Source organism: Typopeltis vanoorti, chromosome 7, assembly GCF_054136105.1.
Source record: "Typopeltis vanoorti isolate ZY-2024b chromosome 7, IOZ_Tvanoo_1.0, whole genome shotgun sequence".
NCBI lineage: Eukaryota > Metazoa > Arthropoda > Arachnida > Uropygi > Thelyphonidae > Typopeltis > Typopeltis vanoorti.
In genome coordinates this window covers 117,815,281-117,840,657 of record NC_143555.1, presented here as the reverse complement: position 1 = coordinate 117,840,657, position 25,377 = coordinate 117,815,281, and the positions used below count along the sequence as shown (strand labels likewise).

Sequence of the window (25,377 nt, the reverse complement as noted above, 5' to 3'; positions counted from 1 at the left end):
ACAATTAAGACAGGGTACATGTGAAATTACTGGGCTGGTAAGTATGACAAGCTTAGGAGTGTGCTTGGCTCAGTGCCATGGCATGTAAAACTGCAAGGGCTGGATGTTGATAGTGCATGGGAGGTGGTTAAGAAGTGTTTGCAGGAGGCAAAGGTTGACTGTATACCATGAGTCCGAATAATAAATCAAGTAGGGGTTAAATGGATGAATAACACTATTAAGCTTGAGCTGCAAAAAAAGAAACAATTGTGGAGGGAATTTAAGGAGAAAGGTGACCAGCAGGTGCAGGAACAGCACTTTGCAAGAGTATATTGTCCAGGTGGTGACATTGCAGGAATGGAAGAACCAACAGCTTATACTGGAATTGTGATGAATGAAGGAGAGGTAAATAGTCTATTACAGAACCTCAATGTCAATACATCTGTGGGATTGGATGGTATTATTATGGGTGTCATATGTGAAGCAGCTAAAGAATTGTCAGTGCCCTTGACGATTTTGTTTAATTTGAGCCTCGGGTCTGGGTCAGTCCCAAGGGGGGTGGAAAGAGGGGAAAATAGTTCCGCTACATAAAGGTGGTACCAAGACTGCTGTTGAAAATTACCGCCCAATCAGCATAACAGGAATCATTATCAAGGTCTTGGAGAAAATAGTCAAGAGGAAAATACAAGATTGGATAGATGAAAATGGGATACTGTATTGGGGACAGCATGGTTTTGTGAAGGGTAGGTTATGTCTCAGTAACTTGCTCACGTATTATAACACAGTGACGGCTGAACTGGATAAGGGTAATAGGTTTACAGTGATTCTACTTGACCTTGCTAAGGCAAGGACAGGATACCACATGGAATTCTAATCAGTAAATTGCAGCATATGGGGATGGATATAGGGTTGGTGAGATGGATAGGTGGGTGGTTGTTGGAGAGATATCAGAGTAGTTTATTCAGGAGTAGAGTCCAAAAGACTGCCTGTGACTTGTGGTGTGCCGCAGGGTTCCATTCTTGGACCACTGCTGTTTAATCTATTCATTAACGATATAGGGAAGGATCTAAGTGGAACAGTTCATTTGTTTGCGGATGATGCAAAGTTGGGTAGGGCAATAGTGAATGCAGATGATTTCAAAATTTTGCAGGATGATTTGGATAGATTGGGGGTCTGGGCTAAGGAGAATGGATGTCAATTTAATGTGGCAAAATGTAAGGTTATACATTTTGGGGTGAAAAGATTAGCAGCAGTTTACTACATTGGTGGAACTGTACTCCAGGAAATTGATGAGGCACTAGATTTAGGAGTGTTGATGGATAAGCATTTGACGTTTAGGGGACACATTGAAAAAGTGACCAAATCAGCTCATCAAATCACTTGGTTGCTGAAGAATACGTTGACAAGCAGAGACAAGCAGGTTATTGTATCTCTGTATCGAGCCTTGATAAGACCCCCATCTAGATTACTGTGCCCAGATCTGGTCACCTAGGTTTCTTCTTGATGGGGAGGAGATTGAGAGGATACAGAGGCGAGTGACCAAGATGATAGCAGGTCTGTGGAATGAACCTTATGAGAACAGGTTGAGGATTTGTGGGTTGCAAAAATTGGTTGATAGGCGGAGGAGGGGGGAGATATGATTGAGACATTCAAATTACTGAAGGGCTTCTATAAAATTAATTCAGAAGATATTTTTGAGAACAGGGCTGGTTATGGGAGGACTAGGGGACATCCATGGAAACTGGGCAAAAGTGTGGTTAGTAAGGGTGTTAGAGGTGAGTTCTTTACTTTTAGAGTGGTGAATGAGTGGAATGGGCTGCCAGAGTCTGTGGTGGATGCTGTGACAGTGAATGAGTTTAAGGCGAGGTATGATAGATACTGTATGAATGTCAAATAGTTGTGATGAACATGAATTGGGACCTCACTCGATGAGTCGAAGGACTTCCTGGAGTTGCCTGTAATAATAATAATAATAATAAGAGATATATAAGAGAGATTTTAACATTTAGGATATTTCAGTGATTTATTACAGTGGTATGAAAATCTATGCATGAGTTTATCCTTATATTATTGAGATATGATTTTAGTGTAAATACCTTCTGTTCAAATAAATGTATTCTTTTAAACTAAAACTTGTGAGTTCTTGTGTCTGAGACTGAACTTCTGCTTAGAAAAGTTCGGAACTGTATAAGTAGGGGATATTGTATAGAGAGCGGGAAAAAGGGAGCCATGACTGCATACCACGTGATCTCTAACCTCAATTAAATTGTTGATATAATTAGTAGCTTAAGTCTTAGTATCAGAAACTGGTTTCTGGCTGGCACAGCTGATCCTAAAATAATTTGTCAGGATCTAATTTCAGGTACACGTAATTTCTTAAGATAAGAAACTAAATTAGGGTATTATAAGAAAATAAAAATAACCAAAAGCCAAAAGAAAAAAACCAGAAAGGAGAACCTAGGGACGTAACATGGGTTAACAGTGAATCTCTATTTTACAATGAACAACATGGATTTTCTAAGGGAAAGTGTTTTAGCAACTTGTTCACATTCTATCATAATGTTACCATTGAACTTGACGAGGGGAATGGATACACCATGATACTTTTGTATTTTGCTAAGGCGTTTGACAGAATGCAGCATAGAAGACTGTTGCATAAATTGGAGAATATGGGTTTGAATTATAGAATATTAGTGTTGATAATAGGATGGCAGACTGACAGATATCAAAAAGTGGTATATTGGGGGATGTGAGTCTGCATGATTCACATCTCCCAATGGTAACTAGTGTTGTATCACAAGGATTAGTCCTTGGTCCACTCTTATTCAATTTCTACATTAATGATATCGGGAAGAATTTGACAGGTGACATACAACTATTTGCTAATAATGCAAAGATAGGTAGAGTAATCAGGAATGCTGCTGATATGCAATACTTGCAGAATGATTTGAATAGGCTGGAATTGTTGGCATGTGAAAATGGATCAGTTCAATGTCAGTAAAATGCAAAGTAATGCACTTTAGTGTGATTAGATATCCGGTGTCATATTATATTGGTGGGTTTATGCTAGAAGAAACTGATCAGGCTAGAGATCTTGGAGTTTTATTAGATAGCAAGTTGAAGTTCAGGGGCCATGTAGCAATGATTACAAATACAACTCAAAAGATAATTGTAATGCCTTAACATGTAAAGATAAGTATATATGATTTTGCCTTTTTACAAGGCCTTGATAAGACCTCACTTGGACTATTGTACAGGAGTCTGGTCTCCTTGTTTCTGTTGTGATTCTGATATATTGGAGAGAGTGCAAAGAGTGTTAAAATTAATATAAGGATTATGGAATGCTGATTATGAAAGACAGATTAAGAATTTCTAGACTGCAGATACCAGCAAACAGGAGAAATCAGGATGATATGTTTGAGACTTACAAACTTCTGAAAGGGGTCTTACAGGATTTCAGTTAAAGGAATTTTTCATTTGATGGAGGGTGGGGAAAGGACAAGAGGTTATTCTTGAAAGCAAAGAATGAATGCCACTAAGAAGGGGATGAGGAGTAGATTTTTCTCTCATAGGGTGGTGCATGATTGGAATGGATTTCCATTGGATGTTCTGTGTGCAAGCAGTGTGAATGAATTCAATAATAAGTGTGATAGCTTGTGCATTTAGTATGTTGCCTCTCTTGTTGAGTCCCTGACTCCCTGGCTGTCTCTCTTAATAATAATAATAAATTGATAATTGAGTTAGATAAATGAAATGGCTACATATTTATACTTCTGGGCTTTCTTTCCAAAGGCATTTGACAGGATATCACGTGGAACATGTGGTATTCATGCTCAAATGTTGCATACATTGGGACATAAACTGGAACACATATGGATAAAAATGTTTGTATGGATAACTAGTATTCATTCATAGTTCTAACCCATCTAGTTAATTTTTCTTTCTTCTCATTCATTTCCACATACACACACACACACACAAACTTTTTTTTTTTTTGCATCTCTCTGTTTCTAAACAACTCTTGTTTACTTATTTTTTGGAAAATTATGTTCTCCTGGGCTTTTTGATTCTTTTTCTTCTTCAACTCCCAAGAATTCTGCATACTGTAGATTATGGATTCAGAAACACTAATTTTGGATTTTAAAAAATATCTTCCATGAAGAAATCTGTTTTGTTTTGTTTGCATCATGGATATTATTCATGCGATCTGTCTAATAATTTACTTTACTAATCTTTTATATGATTGTGTACATAGGTTTTTTAATGTTCCAACTATATTTGTAGACTCTATTTTTTATGTATTGTAATATAGGCTGAAGAATGGTTTAAAGAAGGCAGCAGAGTTCTAATTACTATTGCTCGCAAATCTAGTAGTTGCAAAACTCCAGAAGATGCAAATGTTCTGTTAAATGAGGTAGAAACATTTCTTAAGCCAGGAGAAGCAAAACAAGCAGAGAGACTTTCTAAGATTTCTTCTCTTGCCCTCCAGTTATATGGTAAGGCATGCTTTCTTAATCTAATTAATTAGTTCACTAGTTCTTATTTTGTTAATTGCAAACAGCTTTCTTTCTGTTTCTGATTTTCAGGTATTCTTGTCTAACAAAGTGGTGATAAATGGAATATCTTTTTCATCATGAGGACTATGAGGCATCTTTGAATGTAAACAGCAGTGAGCAAAAAGCAGAGTGAGAGATCATGAGTGTAGCTACAGAAGTAAATTAGAGTGATGATAAGATAGTGTGCAAGGCTGATAGCAAGAAAGAAAATGCAGCTAATGATAATGGCAAGGTAGTGTGTGACATACATGGCAAAAAAAGTGAATGCAAGAGGGCATCTAGAAGCAAAGATGTAAACATAAACGAATTAAACATAAATGAGAGAGTTAACCATCAGTTGTCATGTGGGCTGCAGTAAGATAAGTAAATTTTATATTTAAATGTGTGCTGATATTGTCTAAATTATAGATTAAGTACTACTGTGAGATATTTGTGAGATACTGTGTTTGGATAAATTTCTTAGGCAATATTATCATCATTCTTTTTGTTAGCCACACTGACACAAGATGGAGGCAAAAGGCAAATCATTGCATAGGTTGATGTGGAAGACAAATAAAGTAAATGGTGTGGATTTCTCAAAAATTGTACAGTGGCATGAATGTAGTATACATGCGTAGAAAGCTGTTGCGGATATTTATGTAGAGAGATTGAATAAGAGAAAAGAATTAGTGCAAGCATGTAGGAAATGTGATATTCTGAAGGGACACACATGGCTTGCTTAAATATGAGTAGGGAACATGGCATTATAACTGACATGGTAGCTGAAGATGGTGTGAACATTCAGAGAGTGTGTGTGTGTGGAAGTGATAGTGAGAAAAAAATAGTTCAATTAACAATAAAGTGGACGATGTCAAAAAACGGAGGGAAATTAATAATAAAGTGGACAATAATGATGAAACTATATTTCAACACTATGTTGAAAAACAAAGTGCAATTAATGGTAAGATGCCAAGCCAGGTTGATGGCAAACACTTGTATGTGACTGGCAATAAAAAAGCAAGAGTGAATGATAATGAAAAAAAAATTATGCAAGTTTTGAAAGCTGAGATGGTGAAGATGAGGCTGATGCAAAGTGAAATAAAGAGAATTGGAGATATGTATGGAAGAGTGAATAAAATGAAAACAAACAAAGCCATACCAAAATGGTAACAAAAGACGTACAAGTGTTGTTGTATGGTGATTCAATTATTTGAGGTCTGGTAAATGAGAAGAAGCACAAGGTTTGTTTTCTGGTAAGTAAAGTGAATAGAGTGATTGAAGCATTGGATATGAGGAGTAAGCAAGCAAAGGAGTTGGTATTGGTTGCATGGACAAATGATTCAACTTTGACCAAGCAGAATGTAGGATTGGATAAAGTTCGCCCACTGATTAGAGATCCTTCGACACTTCTGCGCATGCCATAAAAAGGAGAATCCATTCCGATAATAGGGTAATCAATCCGCATTGCGGGATGAGTTGTTTATTATTACACGTCGGAAAATTAACGTCTGTTTTATGATCATTGTAGTTAACTATGTTGGTTGTATAATTGGAAAAATAAAAATTTACCTATAAAGCACGTGATTTCGCATGTTGGCGACCAATTCATATGTCCTTCATTTTTTACTCCCCTTCAGCATGAATCGACTATTCTTGGCAAGTTTCCAAGTGGAGATCTCAAAAGCGTGGGCATACTATATCAGGAAGTTGTTGAGAAGGATAAAAGTTAATACTGTCATAAGAAAGGTAGTCAGTGCATTGCCCAGATATGACAGTGATAAGATGAGGCAGAGAGAAAGAATGATGAATGATATATCAGCAGAAATGTGTTAAGAAAAAGGAATGCAGTTTAGTTTATTGATGCGTGGAATGAGTTTGAAGGAAGAATTGAACAGTATAAGACTGCATTTGAATGGTTTTTGGTGGGAGTCATTTGGAGAGACTACTGCTAGAAGGGAGCGTAATGAGTGCAGAGAATTAATCTGAGCAAGTAAGAAGCAATATGAAAGAGTGGGAGAGTAAGGAAGGAGAGATTGAAATGGTGATTATGAATAAAGAAGTGAGTAGCATGAGTCTAGGGAATGATAGGACAAGTGTGCAAGACAAACAGGGAAACTGGGAGAATCAGGGTGGACAGGATGAGAAAGATTGATATTCCAAGAGGATGTGAATGCACGTGTATTCAAAAATAGAAGAGGATGGCATGGGATGTATGGAAAGCAGTTGGGTTTGAAGAATGTTCTGGGATGAGTAAGGAGAAAAATGGCTAAAGGAAAGCATGGAGAAATCACATATAAAAAGTGATATCAGTGAAACTTCTTATAGATACAAGAATGAGCTGTTGTGTTTGTATACGAATGCTAGATGGATGCATCAGAAACAATAGAAATGAAATGGTTATATATAGACTGAGTTTGTTCATCCACAAATTGTTGGAATAAGTGAACTGTGGTTAGATGAAGATGACATCCTGAAAGGAATAGAAATTTGTTGTTGTTATTGTTACCTCCAGGGAGTCCAAAGACTCATCGAGGGGAGGGCATCTGCTCTACAACTCTCTGTCTCCACCATCTACAACAACAACTACATCTACCAGCCACCACCACTAGCATGTCCACAGACAATCACAACCATCCATGCCCACAGTGGGATTCAAACCTGCAGCCTTTTGGCTGGATAGCAGATATGCTCACTACTCGGCCAACCAGGCAGGCAAAAATGAAAGGGTATGATGTATTCCAGAAATGGAAGGATATGATGTATTTGATGAAGATAGAAAGGATAAAAAGGGTGGCAGAGTGCTGTTGTTGATAGAAAAAAGAATTATGTCCATACAAGATAGCAATGCCGGGGGGGGAAACAATTACAGTGGTTTTGAGCCAGTACGGTTCAAGATAGAGGTGAATAGAATGAAATACTTCATTGCATGTTGCTATAAACCTGGTAATGTGGAGAGTAGTGACCATGAAATGTATAAGCATTATAGCAAAACAAATAGGAAAATAATGATCATTTGAGTGATTTTAATTATGGCAATTTAAACCAAGATGAAAAAATAGCAACCAGGAGAAAAGAAAATGATTTTCTTGGTTTATGAGGGACAACTATCTCAGGCAGCATGTAACAGAGGGCACACGAGTATCGAGGGTCTTGAATTTGATCATCTCATTACAGAATGTTATTATAAATAAAGTGTTAAATATCCCTCCAATTGGTGAGAATGACCAACTCGAGGGATATTAAGTGATTACCTGGGTTTTTGCCAACTATGTGTGGACTTCTGTGAGGAAAGGTTATGTGTGTGTAATTACAAGTCTGGTGATTATGAGAATGTCAGCATGTAGCTCTAGCATGGAATGAAGAGTAGAGTGGAAAAGAAATCATTGCTGCTTGGGTAATATTGAAGAACTATCTAGTAGAAGCAATGTCTAAATATATTCCAAAGGCTAGAAGGTTAAATAAGATATGTGTGAAATGGATGAATGAAGAGATTAGGCATGCCATACAGAGAAAGAAGGCATTATGGAAGTAACATGAGATGAGTTCTAGCAATCAGTTTTATGAGGAGTATAAAGAATAGGCAATGAGGGTGACTCGGTTGATAAGGGGAGCAAAAGGGCAGTATGAGCAGCAGAGTTAATGAAGCCAAAAAAAAAAAAAAAATCCTATGGAATTCTTTTGATATGTAGTTAGCAAAAAAAAAAAAAAAAAAAAAGAACAGTTATGTTAGGAGGGCATTGTTTGGAGAAAATGGTATAAGGACAACTACTATGAAGGATATAGTTGAGATATTTAATTAGCAGTTTATAAAGGTCTTTCATCCTTTTGAATGTGACATCATGAAGAGATTGAGAGCAGTTGATGAGGAGGAGAGGCTGACTATTTGATAGGAAGATCAAACTTGATAGTAATAAGGCTGTGTGATTGATGATACATCACCACTTATTTTGAAGGAATTTGTCAGAGAATTTACATCTGCCTTGACATATTTGTTTAATATGAATCTCGTGCTGATTGGGTCAAGTTCAAAAGGAGTGTTAAAAGGCAAAATTGTGCCACTTAATAAAGTCAGTGACAGAATTCAAGCATTAAATTATAGGCCAGCTATGTGTGTGTCAGGTATTGTGATTAAAGTGTGGGAAAGGCTGGTGAGAATCAAGATCCAGAATTGGTTTGACAACAATGTTATTATCTTTAATGAACAGCACAGATTTGCTGAAGGAAAGTCATGTTTTAGTAATCTCTTTACTTATTGCAATAAGCTGACAGCTGCATTAGATGTTGGAGAGGGATACACAATAGTATACTTAGTGTTTGTAAAGGTTTTTGATAGATTACCACATGATAAGTTGATAGTGTCAAACTAGCAGTGAGGGTTGGTTATTAGACTAGTGCACTGGATTGAAGCTTGGTTATCTCATAGAAATCAACAGATGGTAGTGTGGCCGAGCGGTCTAAGATGCTGGTTTTAGGTACCAGTCTCATTGAGGCGTGGGTTCGAATCCCACCACTGCCAAGTGAATTTTTTGGAGGAGGAAATAAATGCAATAGATATCTCAATAACCAACCTTGTTGCTCCAGGAATGGGAAATGAATACCGGAAGACGAGTAGTGTGATGAGAGAGAATGAAGAAAATAATATGAATGAGAAAATAATAGTTGATAGTGTAGAGGGCATGACTCCCAAACAAAACCATCTCCTAAACTGTGAAAGTTTAGGAGATGGTTTTGTTTGGGAGAGTGAATTTCGGTTAAGAGTGACTGACCTGCAGAGGGAGATAGAGGAGCTGAAGGAGGAGGTGGAATGTCTTGGGAAAAGTGTGGAAGATGAGAGTGGAAGAGATAAATGTAAGGCAAATCAGAGTAGGGAGAGAGAGAGAGAGAGAGAGAGAGAGTTTTGTGAATAATGGGAGATGAGAGAATGGAGATGGAAATGGGGAGAATGGAAACAATAGGAGAGAGGGAATCAGAGAGAGAGAGGTATGGGAGTGCTGGAGGAGAACAGAAGGGAAACAGTGGGAGAGAGAGGTATGGGAGTGCTGGAAGAGGAGAGAATGGAAACAGTAAGAGAGACGGAATGAGAGAGAGGTATGGGAGTGCTAAAAGAGGAGAGAATGGAAACAGTAGGAGAGACGAAATGAGAGAGAGAGGTATGGGAGTGCTAGAAGAGGAGAGAATGGAAATAGTAGGAGAGAGGGAATTAGAGAGAGGTCTGGGAATGAAAGAAGAGGAGAAAATGGAAATACGATAGAGGGAATGGTAAGAGGTATAATGTATGGGGACTCAATGATCCATGGTGTTCAAGATAGCATGCGTGAGGAGTGTTTGCCAGAAGGAACGATAGAAAGTGTGACTTTGGCAATTAAGAGAGGTGAAAGGGTGGATGAGATGACTGTGATGGCGGGAACAAATGACTTGAGTGGTGGTGTAAATAGGGCAGTGAGAGATATGAGATTCTTGCTTGAGGTGTGTACAAAAGAAGACACAGAGATGAAAGATAGTGCGTGTGTGTGTGTGTGTGGCCTAGGTATAATAATGATGAGCTGAGCAGAAGAGCAGTAATATTGAATGACATAATAGCTAGAATGTGTGACAAGAGAGGACTAGAATATGTGGATACTTGGAGTGCATGTGAGGATGGAGAGGAATTGTGTGCGAAAGACCAATTACATTTGAATGAGGAAGGACATGGGCATCTGGAGAGATTGCTGTTCTGAACAAGTCAGTGTGTCCTGGTGGGGGGATGGTGGCAGGGGTGGCCTCTTGAGAGAATGGGTACTTGGGAGAAGGGGGATGACATCGGCTGACACTGGGCCCGGTGGGGTCTGGAGGGGATAGTGCTGGGTATAGAAACAACGGCATTTATATGTGCTTTATACTAATGACAGGAGTGTCCGGAGTGGGGAAGAAGAAGAATTGGTGGTGCAGATGACATCAGCCTGGCCAAAAATTATCAGGATCACTGAGACGTGGTTGACAGGGGAGGATATAATAACAGGAATAGATGTCGCTGGGTACAGCATTTTTCGGCAGGATAGGAAGGGCAGGTGTGGTGGTGGAGTACTGCTTATGATAAGTAACAACCTGTGTCCTCTGGGAGTGGAGACTTTGGAAGGCAGTGGCACTAATAATTTTGAAAGCATATGGGGTGAGATTGAGGTGGACAAGACAGGATATTTAGTGGGTTGTTGCTGCAGACCGGGGACACAGAGGGTGGGGACCAGGAAATGTTTGGACAGTTGGGTTTCACAAGTGCAAGAGGGGTGATTGTTATGGGAAATTTTAACTACAGTGGTATAAATTGGGGAGAGGAAGATGTATGTGGCAATGGGGAATGGAATTTCTGGAATTCTTGGGGGAAGAGTGTCTTTGGCAACATGTAATAGAGGGAACAAGAGGTTCAAGAGTTTTGGATTTGGTTATAGCATCGGGGGGGGGTATGTTAACATGAGATGACATCTCTCCCACCAGTTGAAGAGAGTGACCATATGGTTTTGACTTGGAACGTGAATGGACATGCGGGGGTATTGGGAGGTGGGAACGTGTGTGAAATTATAAGACAGGTGATTATAATTGTTTAGGACGTCAGCTTGGGGGGGGGGAGATGTCATTGGTGCATGGGAGGTTGTGAAGGAATATTTGTTTGCAGCAGTGGTGGGTTTTATATGAGTCAACAAGAGGACACAATTTGGAGTAGAATGGATGACGGACAATGTTGAACAGGAATTGCAAAAAAGAGGCTATGGGAGAGATATGGGGAGACGGGTAGAGGGTGGATGCATGGTGAGTATATGATACAAGCCAGAAGAGTGACTAGTATGGTAAGGAAGACGAAACTGGAATATGAGAGGAGATTGGCCCTGAGATCCAGGGAAAATACCAGGGAATTTTTTAGATATGTGGCCAGTAGGAGGAGAGATGACTGTAGGGAATGATGTTGTGGGATAAGGGTTTGAATACAGTGGCTGATTCGGAGGACACGGTGGAATTGTTCATTGAACACTTTATTGGAGTATTTCATCCTGGAGGGGTCAGTTTTAGTGCTGGGGGGGTTAGGTAGGTTCGAGGTTTGGAGGTACAGGAGGAGAATGTGTTTCATATACTGAGTACTCTGAACATCAGTAAAGCTGTGGGACTAGATGGTGTTTCACTGCGAGTTTTTTGAGGGTGTGCTGGGGAACTGACGGTACATTTGATCTGGTTTTTCATTGAAAGTCTGGCTGCGGGAAAGGTGCCCATGGAGTGGAGGGAAGGTAAGATAGTGCCATTGCATAAGTGTGGCGGCGGACTGGAGGTGTCTAGTTGTAGGCCAGTTTGTATGTCATTAGTAGTTAGTAAGATCTTGGAGAAAGTGGTGAGGGAACGTGTACAGCATTGGCCGGATGGGGGGGGGGTGTTATCTGGATTTGTGAAGAGTCAACATAGATTTGTGAAGAGTCAACATGGATTTGTGAAGGGAGCTCTTGTTTTGGCGGTGTGCTGGCCTTTTGAGATGGAGTTGCAGGAGCATTGGATGAGGGAGGGGCATATACTGCCATTTTCTTGGACTTGGCAAGGGCATTTGACAGGGTGCCACATGGTGGGCTGATATTTAAGTTGCAGCACATGGGTCGGGATGTCAGATTGGTCAACTGGATTCAGGATTGGCTGTCCGATGGGTATCGGAGAGTTTTGTGTGTGTTGGGGCAGTTTCGGAGAGCAGGGAGTTGTGGGTGGGGTACCGCGGGGCTCAGTGCTGGGACCTATATTGTTTGGTCTTTATATCAATGACATTGTCAGTGTATTGCGTGGGGAATATTCAGTTGTTTGCTGATGATGCGAAGCTGGGAAGGATTATTTGTAATAGTGCAGATGCGGCAGCCCTGCAAGAGGATTTGAGTGGGGGTGTCGGTTTAATGCAGCAAAATATAAGGTCTTGAGGTTTGGGAAACATCAATGGGACACTGCATGCTCTACGGGAGGAGTTATGCCGAGGGAAGTGGGGGAGACAAGAGATCTGGGGTTGATGATTGATAGAAACCTGAACTTTAGGGGACATATTGCAAAGGTGGTGAGGGTGGCACAGGGGATTGCTGCAGTGGTGAGAGGGACACTGACCTGCAGAGATGAAACAGTTATCATTCTGTTGTATAAGACCCTGATCAGACTGCACTTGATTCGAGAACTATTGTTCTCGGAGTTGGTCCCCAGGATTTGAAGGGGATAAGTTAACTGTGGAAAGGGTACAAAGGCGGATAACAAAGATGGTTTCGGGACTCTACAATGGTGGTTATGAAGATTGGCTGAGGAAATGTGGACTGCAGAGTTTGATGGATAGAGGAAGGAGAGGTGATGTGATTGAGACTTTTGAACTGTTGAGGGGTATTTGCAGGGTTGACACTCTGGAGTTCTTTCGCTTGGTTGAACAGCAGGAGGGAGTGATGACGGGAGGCCATCCCTGGAAGTTACGAAAGCAAAAACTGCGAGCAAGAGGGTGGGGAGTGGTTTCTTTGCATGGAGGGTGGTTGAACCATGGAATGCATTGCCTGATGGAGTGGTGAGAGTGAGAATGGTCAATGAGTTTAAGGAGTGGTCTGATGGACTTTGTGTTTCTTAGGGGGGGGGGACCTCCCCTCGATGAATCTTGATAGACTTTGTGTTTCTTAGGAAGGACCTCCTGCGATGAGTCTTTTGACTCCATGGAGGCCTGAGTAATAATGGGAATAATAGGTTGTGTATGTGAGAGCAATACCCCAGAAGAGGAAGGTCACTAGTGGTGCAAGGATCTGTTTTAGTGCCATTTGTATTTAACCTGTATGTTAATGATATTGTGGAAAATTTGAAAGATGGTGATATAGAGGTTTCTGCTGATTATGCTTAGTTGGGAGGAACTATGAGGAGTACAGCAGACGTGGTCTTACAAGATGACTTGAATAGATTGAATGAATGGGCATGGGGTGGTGGGTTGAGAATCAAGTTCAGTGTTGTGAAATGTAATCTTTTAAAATTTGGAAAGCAAAGATTGGATCTATAATTTACTCTTAGTGGGGATATATTGTTGGAGGAGGAGGAGGAGGAAATGAGAAATCTTCAAGTGATGGTGGATAAGGATTTGAAATTTAGAGGATATATTGCCAAAATTGTGAGTACAACTCAGTGAATTATGGCAGTGATGAAGAGGATACTGACTTGCAGAAGTATGGGGATTCGGGTTCACTTGTATATTGCTCTGATTAGGCCACATATAGACTACTGTGCACAGATTTGTTCATCTGGTTTTGAAAAGGATTAAGAGATATTGTAGAGGCTCCAGAGGCAATTGACCAAAATAGTTTCTGATTTCAGGAATGTTGAATATGAAAAAAAGGTTGAGATGATGCAATTTGCAGAGTCTGTTGGGTATGAAGAAGAGGGGTGTAAAGATGTACATGTTGGTAAGGAGTGGTTGTTATAGGACATGGAAGAGATATTTTATAAAATGATGGGAAATTGGGGGGAGAACAAGATGTCATCCTTGGAAGCTGTATAAGGAGGGTATGAAGTAGGTTTTTTGTAGAAAAAACCTACTTCATGTAGAGTTGTGAATGATTGAAATGCATTGCCTGAGAATTTGCAGAGTCTGCAGAGAATTTGAATGTGTTTGAGGCATGGTATGATGAGCTGTATTTATGATAAAAGGGACCTTCTAGATGAGTGTGTGACTCCATGTGATCTTAGGATAATAATAGTAATAAGAAGAAGAATGGTTCCATTGTATAATGCTTTGATCAGGTGGCATATTGATTATTGTGCTCAGAATTTGTCTGAGTACAATAATCCCTTCATTCTTTCAAAAGGATGAAGAGATATCGGAAAGAGTCCAGAGAACAATTGACTAAATTTCTGGTCTCTGGAATATTGATTATAGAGACATATAGAGGGAATGCAATTTGCACAGCCTAATGGATTGGATAAAAAAAGAGTGGGGGGAATGATTGCGACCTGAAAAAAGTTTGTGAAAAATCTCTTATGTGTGATATTTTTTTTCTAGTTTATTTATACGTGTTTTGGACCCATGATAATGTAAAACTGACGACTTATGTAACTTGTTGGGTTGTATTGTTAAGTTTAATAAAATCTCATTCTCATGTAGAAACATGTGGTCTCCATACCAGATGTTAAATGATTAGCTGATAAAGTACAGCATTATTGGACATCATTCTCTTTCTCCTGTTCTTTCCCCACAACTTGCCTGTTATCATTTCTTATTTCATACTTTTTTCACTCACTTCTTAACATTCATCACTTCTTCATCACTTGCCACATACAATCTTCACTTCTGACTCAGTTTTGAAATACTACAACATACCCTCTTACAACTGTTCTTTAATATACTTAGTATACTTAGAATTTGTAAATGCCATTGACAAATTGACATTTGAAACTCAGCAACTCAATTGGAACAATAAGTTGATTGTTTGTCAGAAGTATCAGTAGGATGTATATGAGAGAATGATATCCCAAAAGAGGAAAGTCACTAGTGATTTCCCACAAGAGTCTGTTTTGGGTCCATTATTGTTTAATTTAATTTGTATATTAATGATATTGGAATAGGTTTAACTAAAGATTTGGTTATTGCAGATGATGCAAAATTAGGAAGAACAATGAGGAGTCAAGCAGATGTGGATTTAAAGGAGGATCTGAATAGACATGAGTGGGCATGTTAAAGAGCTCCCATTTCAGTATTACAAAGTATAATGTTGTGAAATTTAATCAACAAGGATAGAATACAAAGTATATATTTGTAGGAAATTTTTAAAGATGTAATCTGGAAGTGATACTGATGGGTAGGAATGTGGAGTTTATGTTATGTGTTGCATTGCTCACATTTTGAAGTTTTTACATCAGAATATGACAGTAATGAGGAGGACCCTGACATGTAGAAGTAAAATGTTATGGTTTGATTGTTTAATGCCTTAATCAGAATATTTATGGATTATTGCACAGATTTAGTCACCTGTTTTTCTTCATAATGAGAGTATATCAGAAAGAGTCTGGAGATGATTGATTAAGGTGGTTTCTGAATGTGGGGTTATGAAGACAGATTGAGAGAAGGGAATTTGCAGAACCTTGAGAATAAGAGGAGAAGGGATAAGTTGATAAGGGGGTTGTTACCATATTAATATAGAAAAGTTTTTCATAGAAAAGAGGCCATTGCTGGAAGCAATGTCCTCTTTCTTTGAGCAACAGGAGCAGGTTCTGTGCATGGAGAGTCGCCAATGCCTGGAATGCATTGCTTGAGAATTTGGTTAGTGCAGAAACAGTGAATAAGACCAAGGCTCAGTTCAGTGAATTTTGTGTGTGATATTGGGGACCTTCTCTGATTAGTCTTTTGATTCCACTGAGGTCTGATGATGATAATAATAATAAGAACATTATTATTATTATTAGTATTATTATTATTCATGTTAAAGAAATTTTTCATAGAAAAGAGGGAGGCAAGGATAGAAATGAGGCCATCCTAGAAAGCTGTATAATGAGAGTAAGAGCATGGGAAAAGGAACAGATTTTTTGCTTGAAGAGTAGTTAGCGATTGGAATACATTGCCTGAGAATGTGGTTAGCGCAGAAACATTAAATGAGACCAAGGCATGGTTTATTTGAGAGCCTTTTGGTAAGGGGTTGTTACCATATTAATATAGAAAAAGTTTTTCATAGACAAGGATAGAGAAAGAGGGCTGATGTTATGTGGAGGGTTGATGATATATGGAGGGCTGATGTTAATAATAATAACAATAATAATAATAATTATTATTACTGTATGGACACCTCCATGGAGTCCAAAGAGTCATCATGGGAGGTTTAAATTATCAACACAGTCTATCATGCTTCTCCTTGAACCCATAAAGTGCTAATAACTGACTCTGCTTACCTATTCCATTCATTCACAACTCCAAGCAAAAAATCTAGTCCTCACACCCCTACTAACCACACTTTTACTCAACTTCCCTGGATGACTGCTTGTTCTGCCTCCTCTAGCAAAGTGTGCTGAAACATTTCTACTCCATTAGTCCTGTAAATCCTTTAAGTAACTTAAATGTTTATATCACATCTCCTCTTTTTTGCCTATTAACCAACTTTTACAGTCCGCACACATCCTCAATCTATCCTATTATAGGAAATATTCTACAGACCACTCACCTCTGAATCCTCTATACCATTTCCTCATCCCCAAGAAACCCAGGAGACCAGACCTGAGCAGAGTAATCCAGACATGGACCTATCAAGGTTTATGAAGAAGAATAACAGCTTTCTTATCTCTGCTTGTTAGTATCAATAGTCAAGTAATCTTATGAGCTATCTTAGCAACCTTAGCGATATGGCCTCTAAACTTTAACTCTCTGTCTTCTACTACCTTTAAATCCCTAGCTTCATCTATTTCCTGGAGTACAGTTCCATCAATGTGGTACACCGCTTATAATCTATTTATCCCAAAATGCATAGCTTTATATTTCTCCACATTAAACTGACTACCCATTATCTTTTGCCCATACTGACAGCCTGTTTAAATCATCTTGCAAGCTTTCCATATAATTTTGATTCATTATTATTCTAACTAAATTTGAATAATCAACAAACAACTGAATATTTCCTTTCAGGTTATTTCCTATGTCATGTTTGTACAAATTAAACAGTAATGGTCCTAGCATTGAACCTTGCGGCAGACCACTAGTCACCTGCTTTTACCTGGACTCCTTCGTATACCACTTTTCAATATCTGTCTGCCAGCCACCCCTTTTATCCACATAACCAGTGTCATATCCATCCCATTTGTTCTAATTTGCATGATAGAGTTCCATGTGATATTCTGTCAAGTGCGTTTCAAAGTCAAGCAGAATCATCATTTAGCCATTTCCTTTATTCAACTCAGCTGTTACTCTATAAAAAGTTAGCAAATTACTAAGGCTTGACCCACCCCTTCACAAAGCTGTGTTGCCCCCCCCTCATAGAGTAGCATATTCTTATCCATCTATTCCTGAATTCTTCCATACTTTTATCACCATTCCTGAGATACTGATTGGTCTGTAATTTGCTACTGCAATCTTAGAACCTCCCTTATGCAAGGAAATATTTTTCTCTCTTGTAACTCTACCAGAGCTGAGACTTAAATTAAAGCACCTAGTCAGAGGAATTGCCACTTTCATGCACATTCCAGGAAATGTGACCTGATATCCCATCTAATCCCTTAGCTGTATTTACACTGAAATGCTGAATATCCTAAGAACCTCCAATTCATCCACGTCTGTTCCTACATACGTCTCTTTCACATATGTCACAGCATTAACTTCACTTATCCTTGTAAAGTGGTCACTCAGTAACTCAACTATTTCATCTGCTTCTATCACCTCATGACAATCAGCACTCCTTTAGGTTATTCTTCTATATTCATTCTTCCTCTTACTTGCTACATAATGAAAAAAGAACTCTTTGGGATTTACTTTGGTCTGCTCAGATAGTTTCTTCTCTTAATCTGAGTTTGTTTGCCTTGCTTACCTTTCTTTCTGACCCCTGGTCACCTTTCTCTTTATATACCCTCCATAGCATTTTCTTCTATTGTTGCTCATGTTGGATGATATTACTCATCCATCTAAATCCTGCCTGATTAACCCTCCTTAACCTTAGGTATACAATTTAATATTGCTTCCTGCAGATGCCCTTAAATATCTTCCATTCACTACTAACATCCTTCCCTTGCAGGGTTTTATGCTATGGCATAGCTTCAAGCTTCCTCCTAAGCTTGTCTTAATTACCTAACTTGTAGTTCAACATATACCCCTTCTTGACAGAATATTCCTTAAGATTTATAATATCCCAAGGCAAGACTACATAGTCAATTTTTCCAATTACATGCTGCTGCACGTAATTATCTCTTAGTAGGTGTATAAATTTCATTGCCTTCCTCTCAAGTTGAAGTCCCCCATAATAATAATAATCACTCAACCTGCACGCTACTAATTTTGCTGATGCATGCCTTCCTGATCATCCCTGAAACCCATTGGCCTATACCAGCAATCAACCATATATTCTGTCTTATTAGCCAATCTCACATCAGACCACTTCAAATGAACAACTACCCTCCCTCCTATTCTTTTCTGCTGCAATTTATCTGCTATCATCAGCAGTACTCCTCACCCCATCCCATCCTTCCTGAAAATATTAAACCGTTCACATTCCTTCCCTGTAACTACATCATTTGGTATTCTCCAGGTCTCACTTATGCATTTAACTTTTGGCTAGGTACCACTAACTAATCCCAAAAACTTTTCCGTTTTGTTCCTGATACTTCTGGCATTTGTATATAGAAACATCAGCTCTTTAGGCCCCACCACCTTTATTTCCTGTATTGCCTACTCTATTCAATATTTTTGCTTGAAAGACTAGGTTCTGAACTTGTTGGCATTCTCATGCTCACTCGTCTCATAGGTGTCACATGCATTCAAATTAAGTTATTCCTGAATTTGGACTTCATTATGCTCAGAGAACAAAGCTTTCTCTAGACACCTAATACTAAAACCATTTAAATGCATTCTGTTAGCATGATACAAATCCTTCTTTCTGTCACACTCAGACCATAGGCCTACCTACAAATCCTACATCATTCCTTCTGCACAACCTGCGTGTCAATTCATTTGCTATGAATGCCCTCCTCAATTCACCTCTTTCATAGCATTGCATGAGACTTACTGTATTGATCTTAGAGACTTGATCAACTGGCCTGGTTGACCAAGATGCCTCTGAAGTGAGTAAGCATGATAATAAGAATGATTAAAGAAAGCTGAAAATAATATTTCTTGAGTCTCAGGTCTGAATGGGGCAGTTATTAAAAGATGTAAAGGGCATCTTATGACATAGGAGTATAATTGCAGTTCATGGAGATTTCTAGATGATCACGATGATGAAGCTGATAATAATTTCATAATATTCATACAACATAAATTTTATTTTTATGTCTTTAATATTAATCTTTTCTATTCATTTTCTGTATATATTCTATTTTTATCCTCATTTTATCAATAGGATCCCATTAAAAATGAGACATTGGATTTAAAGTAGCATATTTTTATAAAATATCATATGATAAATTTTCTCTTACCTGTTGCTTTTTCTGTCTTTTATTTATCTATTTATGTATATGTAGGTGGTCAAACTCCCCCTAGTCTGTACCAAGTTTCTAGCAAAAATAAAGAAATGCAAAATTCATTTCAAGTGATCAACAATGAGTTATGTATTTTGTCAGGCAATCTTAAAGTTTCTGAACAGGAAAGAATTGCTCAACTAAAAGAAAAGGTAGGATGCCCAGTTGAGAAAATATAACATGATTTATATATTAAAGATTACTTTCCTTCATTTCTGTACAATAAGAATGGATGAGATTTAAATTGGAAAGTCTTTTTTTTTTTCTTTAGCAGTAGATTCATTTTAAATTTAATGCATGTGTAGATTGAAAAGAAATGTGTATTCTGTTCTATAATGTCAGTTTCAGAAATATCATGGAATGCAGTGTATATAACTGAACTGGATATAAGAACCAGTCATGCTACCAGTCCTTCATTGGTAACATGAAGGACTGGTAGCATGTATATGTTCATTGCTAGAACAAAATTGTTCTAGTGTAACAAAATTGACCTCACATAGTAATCGTAATGGTTACTATGTAGTGATCAAGAAGTTGTAGAAAATAAACTGTTGGCAATGTTTGGTGTGCTGATTAATGAATGACTTCACTAATTATTAAAATCGATTATTATTTTATCTAATATTAGTAAATCATTAGAATAGTGAAGGACAGTTTTTAAATATGTGAAGCTTTGTCAAATGAAATTTAGTTTAATGGTCTTAACATAAAACATGATCAAATCTGGAATGCAGTCAATCAGCTTTTGCTATAGAATACACCATTATAGAACTTAGTTGCTCTAGCAAAATGACAAAAATTCTTGGTTGAAACCTATAGTAAGGCTAATTTCAACTGTCATTCAGTATTCAAGTGAAAATTACCTGCAAGTGTCAGTGATTTTTAATATGTATCTGGTGAACATATATCATTGCCATTTTATTATTTTATAAATGATAATATATTATGTTTATTATTTATTGAAAAATATTTATATCAACTTTAGCAGCTTGAAGGGATGGCTTTGTTCTACTCTTGTCTCTCTCTCTCCATTCAATTAAAAATCTCCTCCAGATTAATCTGTAACAAACCCTCACCAACTTTTGTCTCCATCATATCTGCATCTGCTTTCTGCACCTCTTATTCATAAAAACTTACAAATGCAAGTGGTAATCCCTTCATTTATCTTCATATTCCACATTCCAGAAACTTGACATCACCTTAGTCAATCTTGTTTGGATCTGCTCCATGCTATCTGCATCCTCTTGAAAACCAGGCAATCAAATCTGTACATGGTAGTTCATATGTGGCCTGATAAGGCCTTATACAATGGACCCATTGTGTAAGACCATAAATGCTTTGCTTCTGCACATCAAGTTCCTTCTCATCATTATTATGATTGAGATGTTCCCACAATTTTAGAAATGTGACCTCCAAACTTTTGGTCCTTGTCTGTAATGTGTACTCTGAATCCCATCCTTGCTTACCAAATTTCTTGACATTGAACTGGTAGCTCCACTCACTCACCCACTCACCTACCCACTCGCTCACTTCTGATTCTTCTAAAGCCACATCCTATTCCTTGTAGTTCTCCCTGTTCTGCATCATCTGCAAGTAGATGTATATCTCAAATAATGTTTCACTTATCTGAATAGTTGTGGGGAAAATAAACTCAATCAGTACAAAAATTTTGTCTTATTTCTGATACTCCTGCATTAATAAATACATACAACAAGTTATTTTTGTATCTATAACCAATCCTACTTACGTAGTCTCTTAACTGTTACTTCCTCACTTCCCTATGGTATCTCCTCTTCTTAAAATTCTCTCTCTCTCTCTCTCTCTCTCTTCAATTCCCCATTTCCCTATCCATCTTGCATTCTCATTCTTTCTTTCCAATCTTTGAGACTAATGTCCCCTTCATTTGCAACCACTTCTTCAGTCTCAGCTATTCCTCTCAGCTATTTCTACACATCACCTATTAACCTGTTACTTTTTCTTTCTTTCTTTTTTAATGTGAATCTCACCTGTGAAAGGCTGTTATTCTATAGTACAGGGCTTCTTAAACTGTATTCTCCAGAAAGTGAATAAGTGTTCTGTGAAAAATTGTCCAAATTAATATGAGCCTGGAATGGTTTTAAATGCTGCAACAAGTTCAAACATGTTTGATAATCAGACGCTCCTCACTTTGCATGCAGATTGTGCTATTAAGGCCAGCATGTGCTGGCCTTGACTCAGCAGCCTGCAGTTGTCAACACCTCCGAGTGAGAATGAAGTATGGAGGTATCTATTCTAGGAAACATGCCATCACAAGCAAGGTTAATGCAATACTCTGCAGCCCGGCATGCCTGTAGTGTGCACTGTCACATTTTTGTGATGCGATACAGCCTGCTTCGTCAATAGTGTGCACTTAGCTTTACATTGAATATGAGACCAATGATACTCGACTCTAACCAAGGTGTTCCGTTAAAATTTCAGGATTTGTGAAGTGTTCTGTCATAGGAAAAAATTTGGGAAATGCTGCTATAGTACACCATATTTTTTTTCTGAAATCCAATTAGTTTCTCTTGCTTTCTAAGCCATTCCTATGTCCCATATGTTTACTCACTGCTGCTTCCTGCATCCACTCCTCTTATGCTGTCTCTCTTTGACCCCCTCCCCCATTTCTCTGTCCATTTTTCATTCACATTCTGTCATCTCCTTCACATTCACAACCACTTTTCATTTGAGAGTCTATAACCAGTTGTACTCATGAAATCTCCACAGACTCTACTATCCCCACCCCACCCCCCTCCCCATTTCAGTCTTAGTACAGTTAGTGAACTCAGGGGTTAAATTTTGTAACTTTAGAAACTTAACTTGAAAAATTTTTGAACCACTTCAGGCTTCCAGATAGTGGGAGATGCAATGGATAGATATCCTAAGCATCTGTGCTCATGGTGGTATTTGACCCCCCCTTCTCCCTAGCCTTTTGTTAGACAGCATATGATGCTAACCCCTCAATCAAGTAGTCTAGCAAATTACACTGCATTCCAGAAATAGAGTCACCATATGATTCACATGCAAGTCATTTAAGCATACTTCAAAATCCTGTTTTTACACAATTCCTCCCATCCTTCAAATTCATCCCATACATTATTTTGCATTCTTCACAAACTGCATCCCTTTCTCCTTACACAGCTATACTAACATATATTCACGATTTTTGCTGACCCTATTAAGTCATCATTTTCATATTTGTGCAACACTCACTCCTTTCAAACTACTGTCTTTTCCTTTCATCAATAATATTTAAGATCCTTGCATTCTCCTCACATTCCTTACATTCTTATTCTGTCTAACGAGATCATATAATTTTTGTTTCCATAACAACCACAGCCACTGCTAACATCACTTGTTTACTCCTCTTATTCAAATCATATCATTAATAACCTTGCTAATTTTTCCTCCCAGAAATGAACCTCATGCACTATCTTATTCACCACAACTTTATTAATGCAATCTCCATACAACACTGCTCTTCAGTCATTCATTACCTCTTTTTTTTGCAGCCATATTTCATGCAATTCTTCTGCACCTTTCCATTCACATATATAAATATTCTAATTTCTTTCTGCATATGCCTCATCTTATTTATTATCTTGATCAATTAAGTTCTCATTGTGCATTTCATCACCACATCTTCTCCACACTTGCTGTCTTACATTCTGACAATTGACACACTTTCAGATCAACAGTCATGCTCTCTTTCATATTCTCCCACTCACATTTTTGGTTGATGCTGCTTTTCACTCCTTTCTGTCCTATATCTAATGTTTATTCCATGCTTCATACTCTCATTATATGATGCCTCATAACCCATCAAAACACAACACTTCCTGGAGACTCACACACTCTCTTGTTTATCCTCTCCACATATACGTTTTCACATTCCTTCATTCATACATACATACAGGCAAATTGGTCATGAGAACACATGCAATGATAATAATAATCATAATAATTTATAGACAAAAAATACTATTATTATTATTATTATTACCCAAGACCCCATGGAGTCAAAGATTCATCTAGGAGGTCCTTTTATCAAACACACAGCTCATCATACTGTGTTTTAAACACATTCAAATTCTCTGCAGACACAACACACTCAGGCAAGGCATTCCAATCATTCACAACTCTGCATGAAAAAATCCTGCTTCTCACTCCCCTACTCACACCCTCTTTATAAAGTTTCAAGGGATGACCTCTGGTTCTCCCCTGATCTTCCACTACTTTCTGTAGAACCTCTCCAGCATTGATCCTATAACAATCCCGTACACATCTCCAACCCCCCCCCCCTTCCTGTCCACCAGACTCTGCAAGTTGCATCTTTTCAATCTTTCCTCATACTGGACATTCTAGAGGTTAGAAACTTAGTCAGTCCCCCTGGAGCCTTTCCAACATCTCTTCATACTTCTGAAAACCAGGTGACCAAATCTGGGCACAATAGTCCATGTGTGGCCTGATCAAAGCCTTATACAATGGAACAAGAATCTCCCTACTTCTACAAGTCTGTGTCCTCTGCATCATTCCCAGAAGCCTTTGTGTTGTTTTCACAATTTTGGCTATGTGTCCCCTAAATTTCAGATCCTTATCCACTATCACTCCCCCCCCAGATGTCTTATTTCCTCCACCTTCGACAATATATCCTCACCAAGCATAAATTCTGCATCCCATTTTTGTTTTCCAAATTTTAAAACCTTACATTTTGCAACATTGAACTCGCATCCCCATTCCCATGCGCAATCACTCAATTTATTCAAGTCTTCTTGTAAGGCCACAACATCTTCACTACTTTATGGTTCATCCAAACTTTGCATCATCTTCAAACAACTGAATATCTCCATCCAAATCTCCACCAATATCATTAATATACAAGTTAAACAGCAATGGCCCTAAAACAGAACCCCTGAGGCACACCACTAGTAATTTTCCTTTTCCAGGATATCGCTCCCCCCCCCTGCGCATACACAACTTGTCAATACCTATCAGATAGCCAGTCTCCAATCCACTGCACCAATCTAATATCCAACCCCATCCACCCCAGTTTGACTATCAACTTATCGTGCGGTAGTCTATCAAAAGCCTTTGCAAAATCTAAGTATATTACTGTGTATCTTTATCCTATTGGTAGTGGTTTACAGTAGATGGCTCTTTATGTTGATGGTAGTAGTGTTCTTGTGCAGTTGGAGGATTAAGCAGGGGAGAAGGTGAGTTGTGTAGTGGAGTGGTGTCCCTTTCACAATGAGTCCTTGGATTCCTTGGAAGTGTCACATAATAATAATACACAGCATCATTCACAGCAATGAACGATCTTCAAAAAATCTATCCTATTCACCACATCTGAGTTTTGTGCTGTCCAACATAATAACCTTTTACCAACAACACCATTTTGTTTTTGGCTGTAACCTAATGAAAAAAAATTAACACCTATACTGGCCGAGGTGGATAAAGAGTGAGACCGAATTGCACTTCTTATCCATGTTATTCAATAGGTGTTGCAGAATCGTATCCAGAATTTAGTTGCATGTCTATAGACATCCTGGCTGGTTTGGGGGTTAAATGACTGTAACCTAATTGATATAATCACTTTCAAAAACACAAGCAGTAATTCGGGACAAAATTACATTTACTAGAAATAAATAACATCCTTCATATGTAATAAAACCACTAGCACCCATAAACAATT

General features: G+C 38.3%; 1 protein-coding gene and 1 non-coding gene across 4 annotated transcripts in view; both read left to right on the top strand.

Annotated features, from left to right (window-relative positions):
* LOC150104992 (uncharacterized) overlaps positions 1-25,377 on the top strand; it is a 768,027-nt gene that overhangs the window by 358,424 nt on the left and 384,226 nt on the right. For all 3 annotated transcript variants that reach the window (XM_090395452.1, XM_090395451.1, XM_090395453.1), the window contains exons 20-21: positions 4,292-4,475; positions 19,671-19,819. In XM_090395452.1, the coding sequence (XP_090251578.1) occupies positions 4,292-4,475; positions 19,671-19,819 (333 nt within the window). The remainder of the gene's footprint in view (positions 1-4,291; positions 4,476-19,670; positions 19,820-25,377) is intronic.
* On the top strand, positions 8,950-9,030 carry TRNAL-UAG (transfer RNA leucine (anticodon UAG)). The gene has a single exon. It is a non-coding gene; the product is annotated as a tRNA-Leu (tRNA).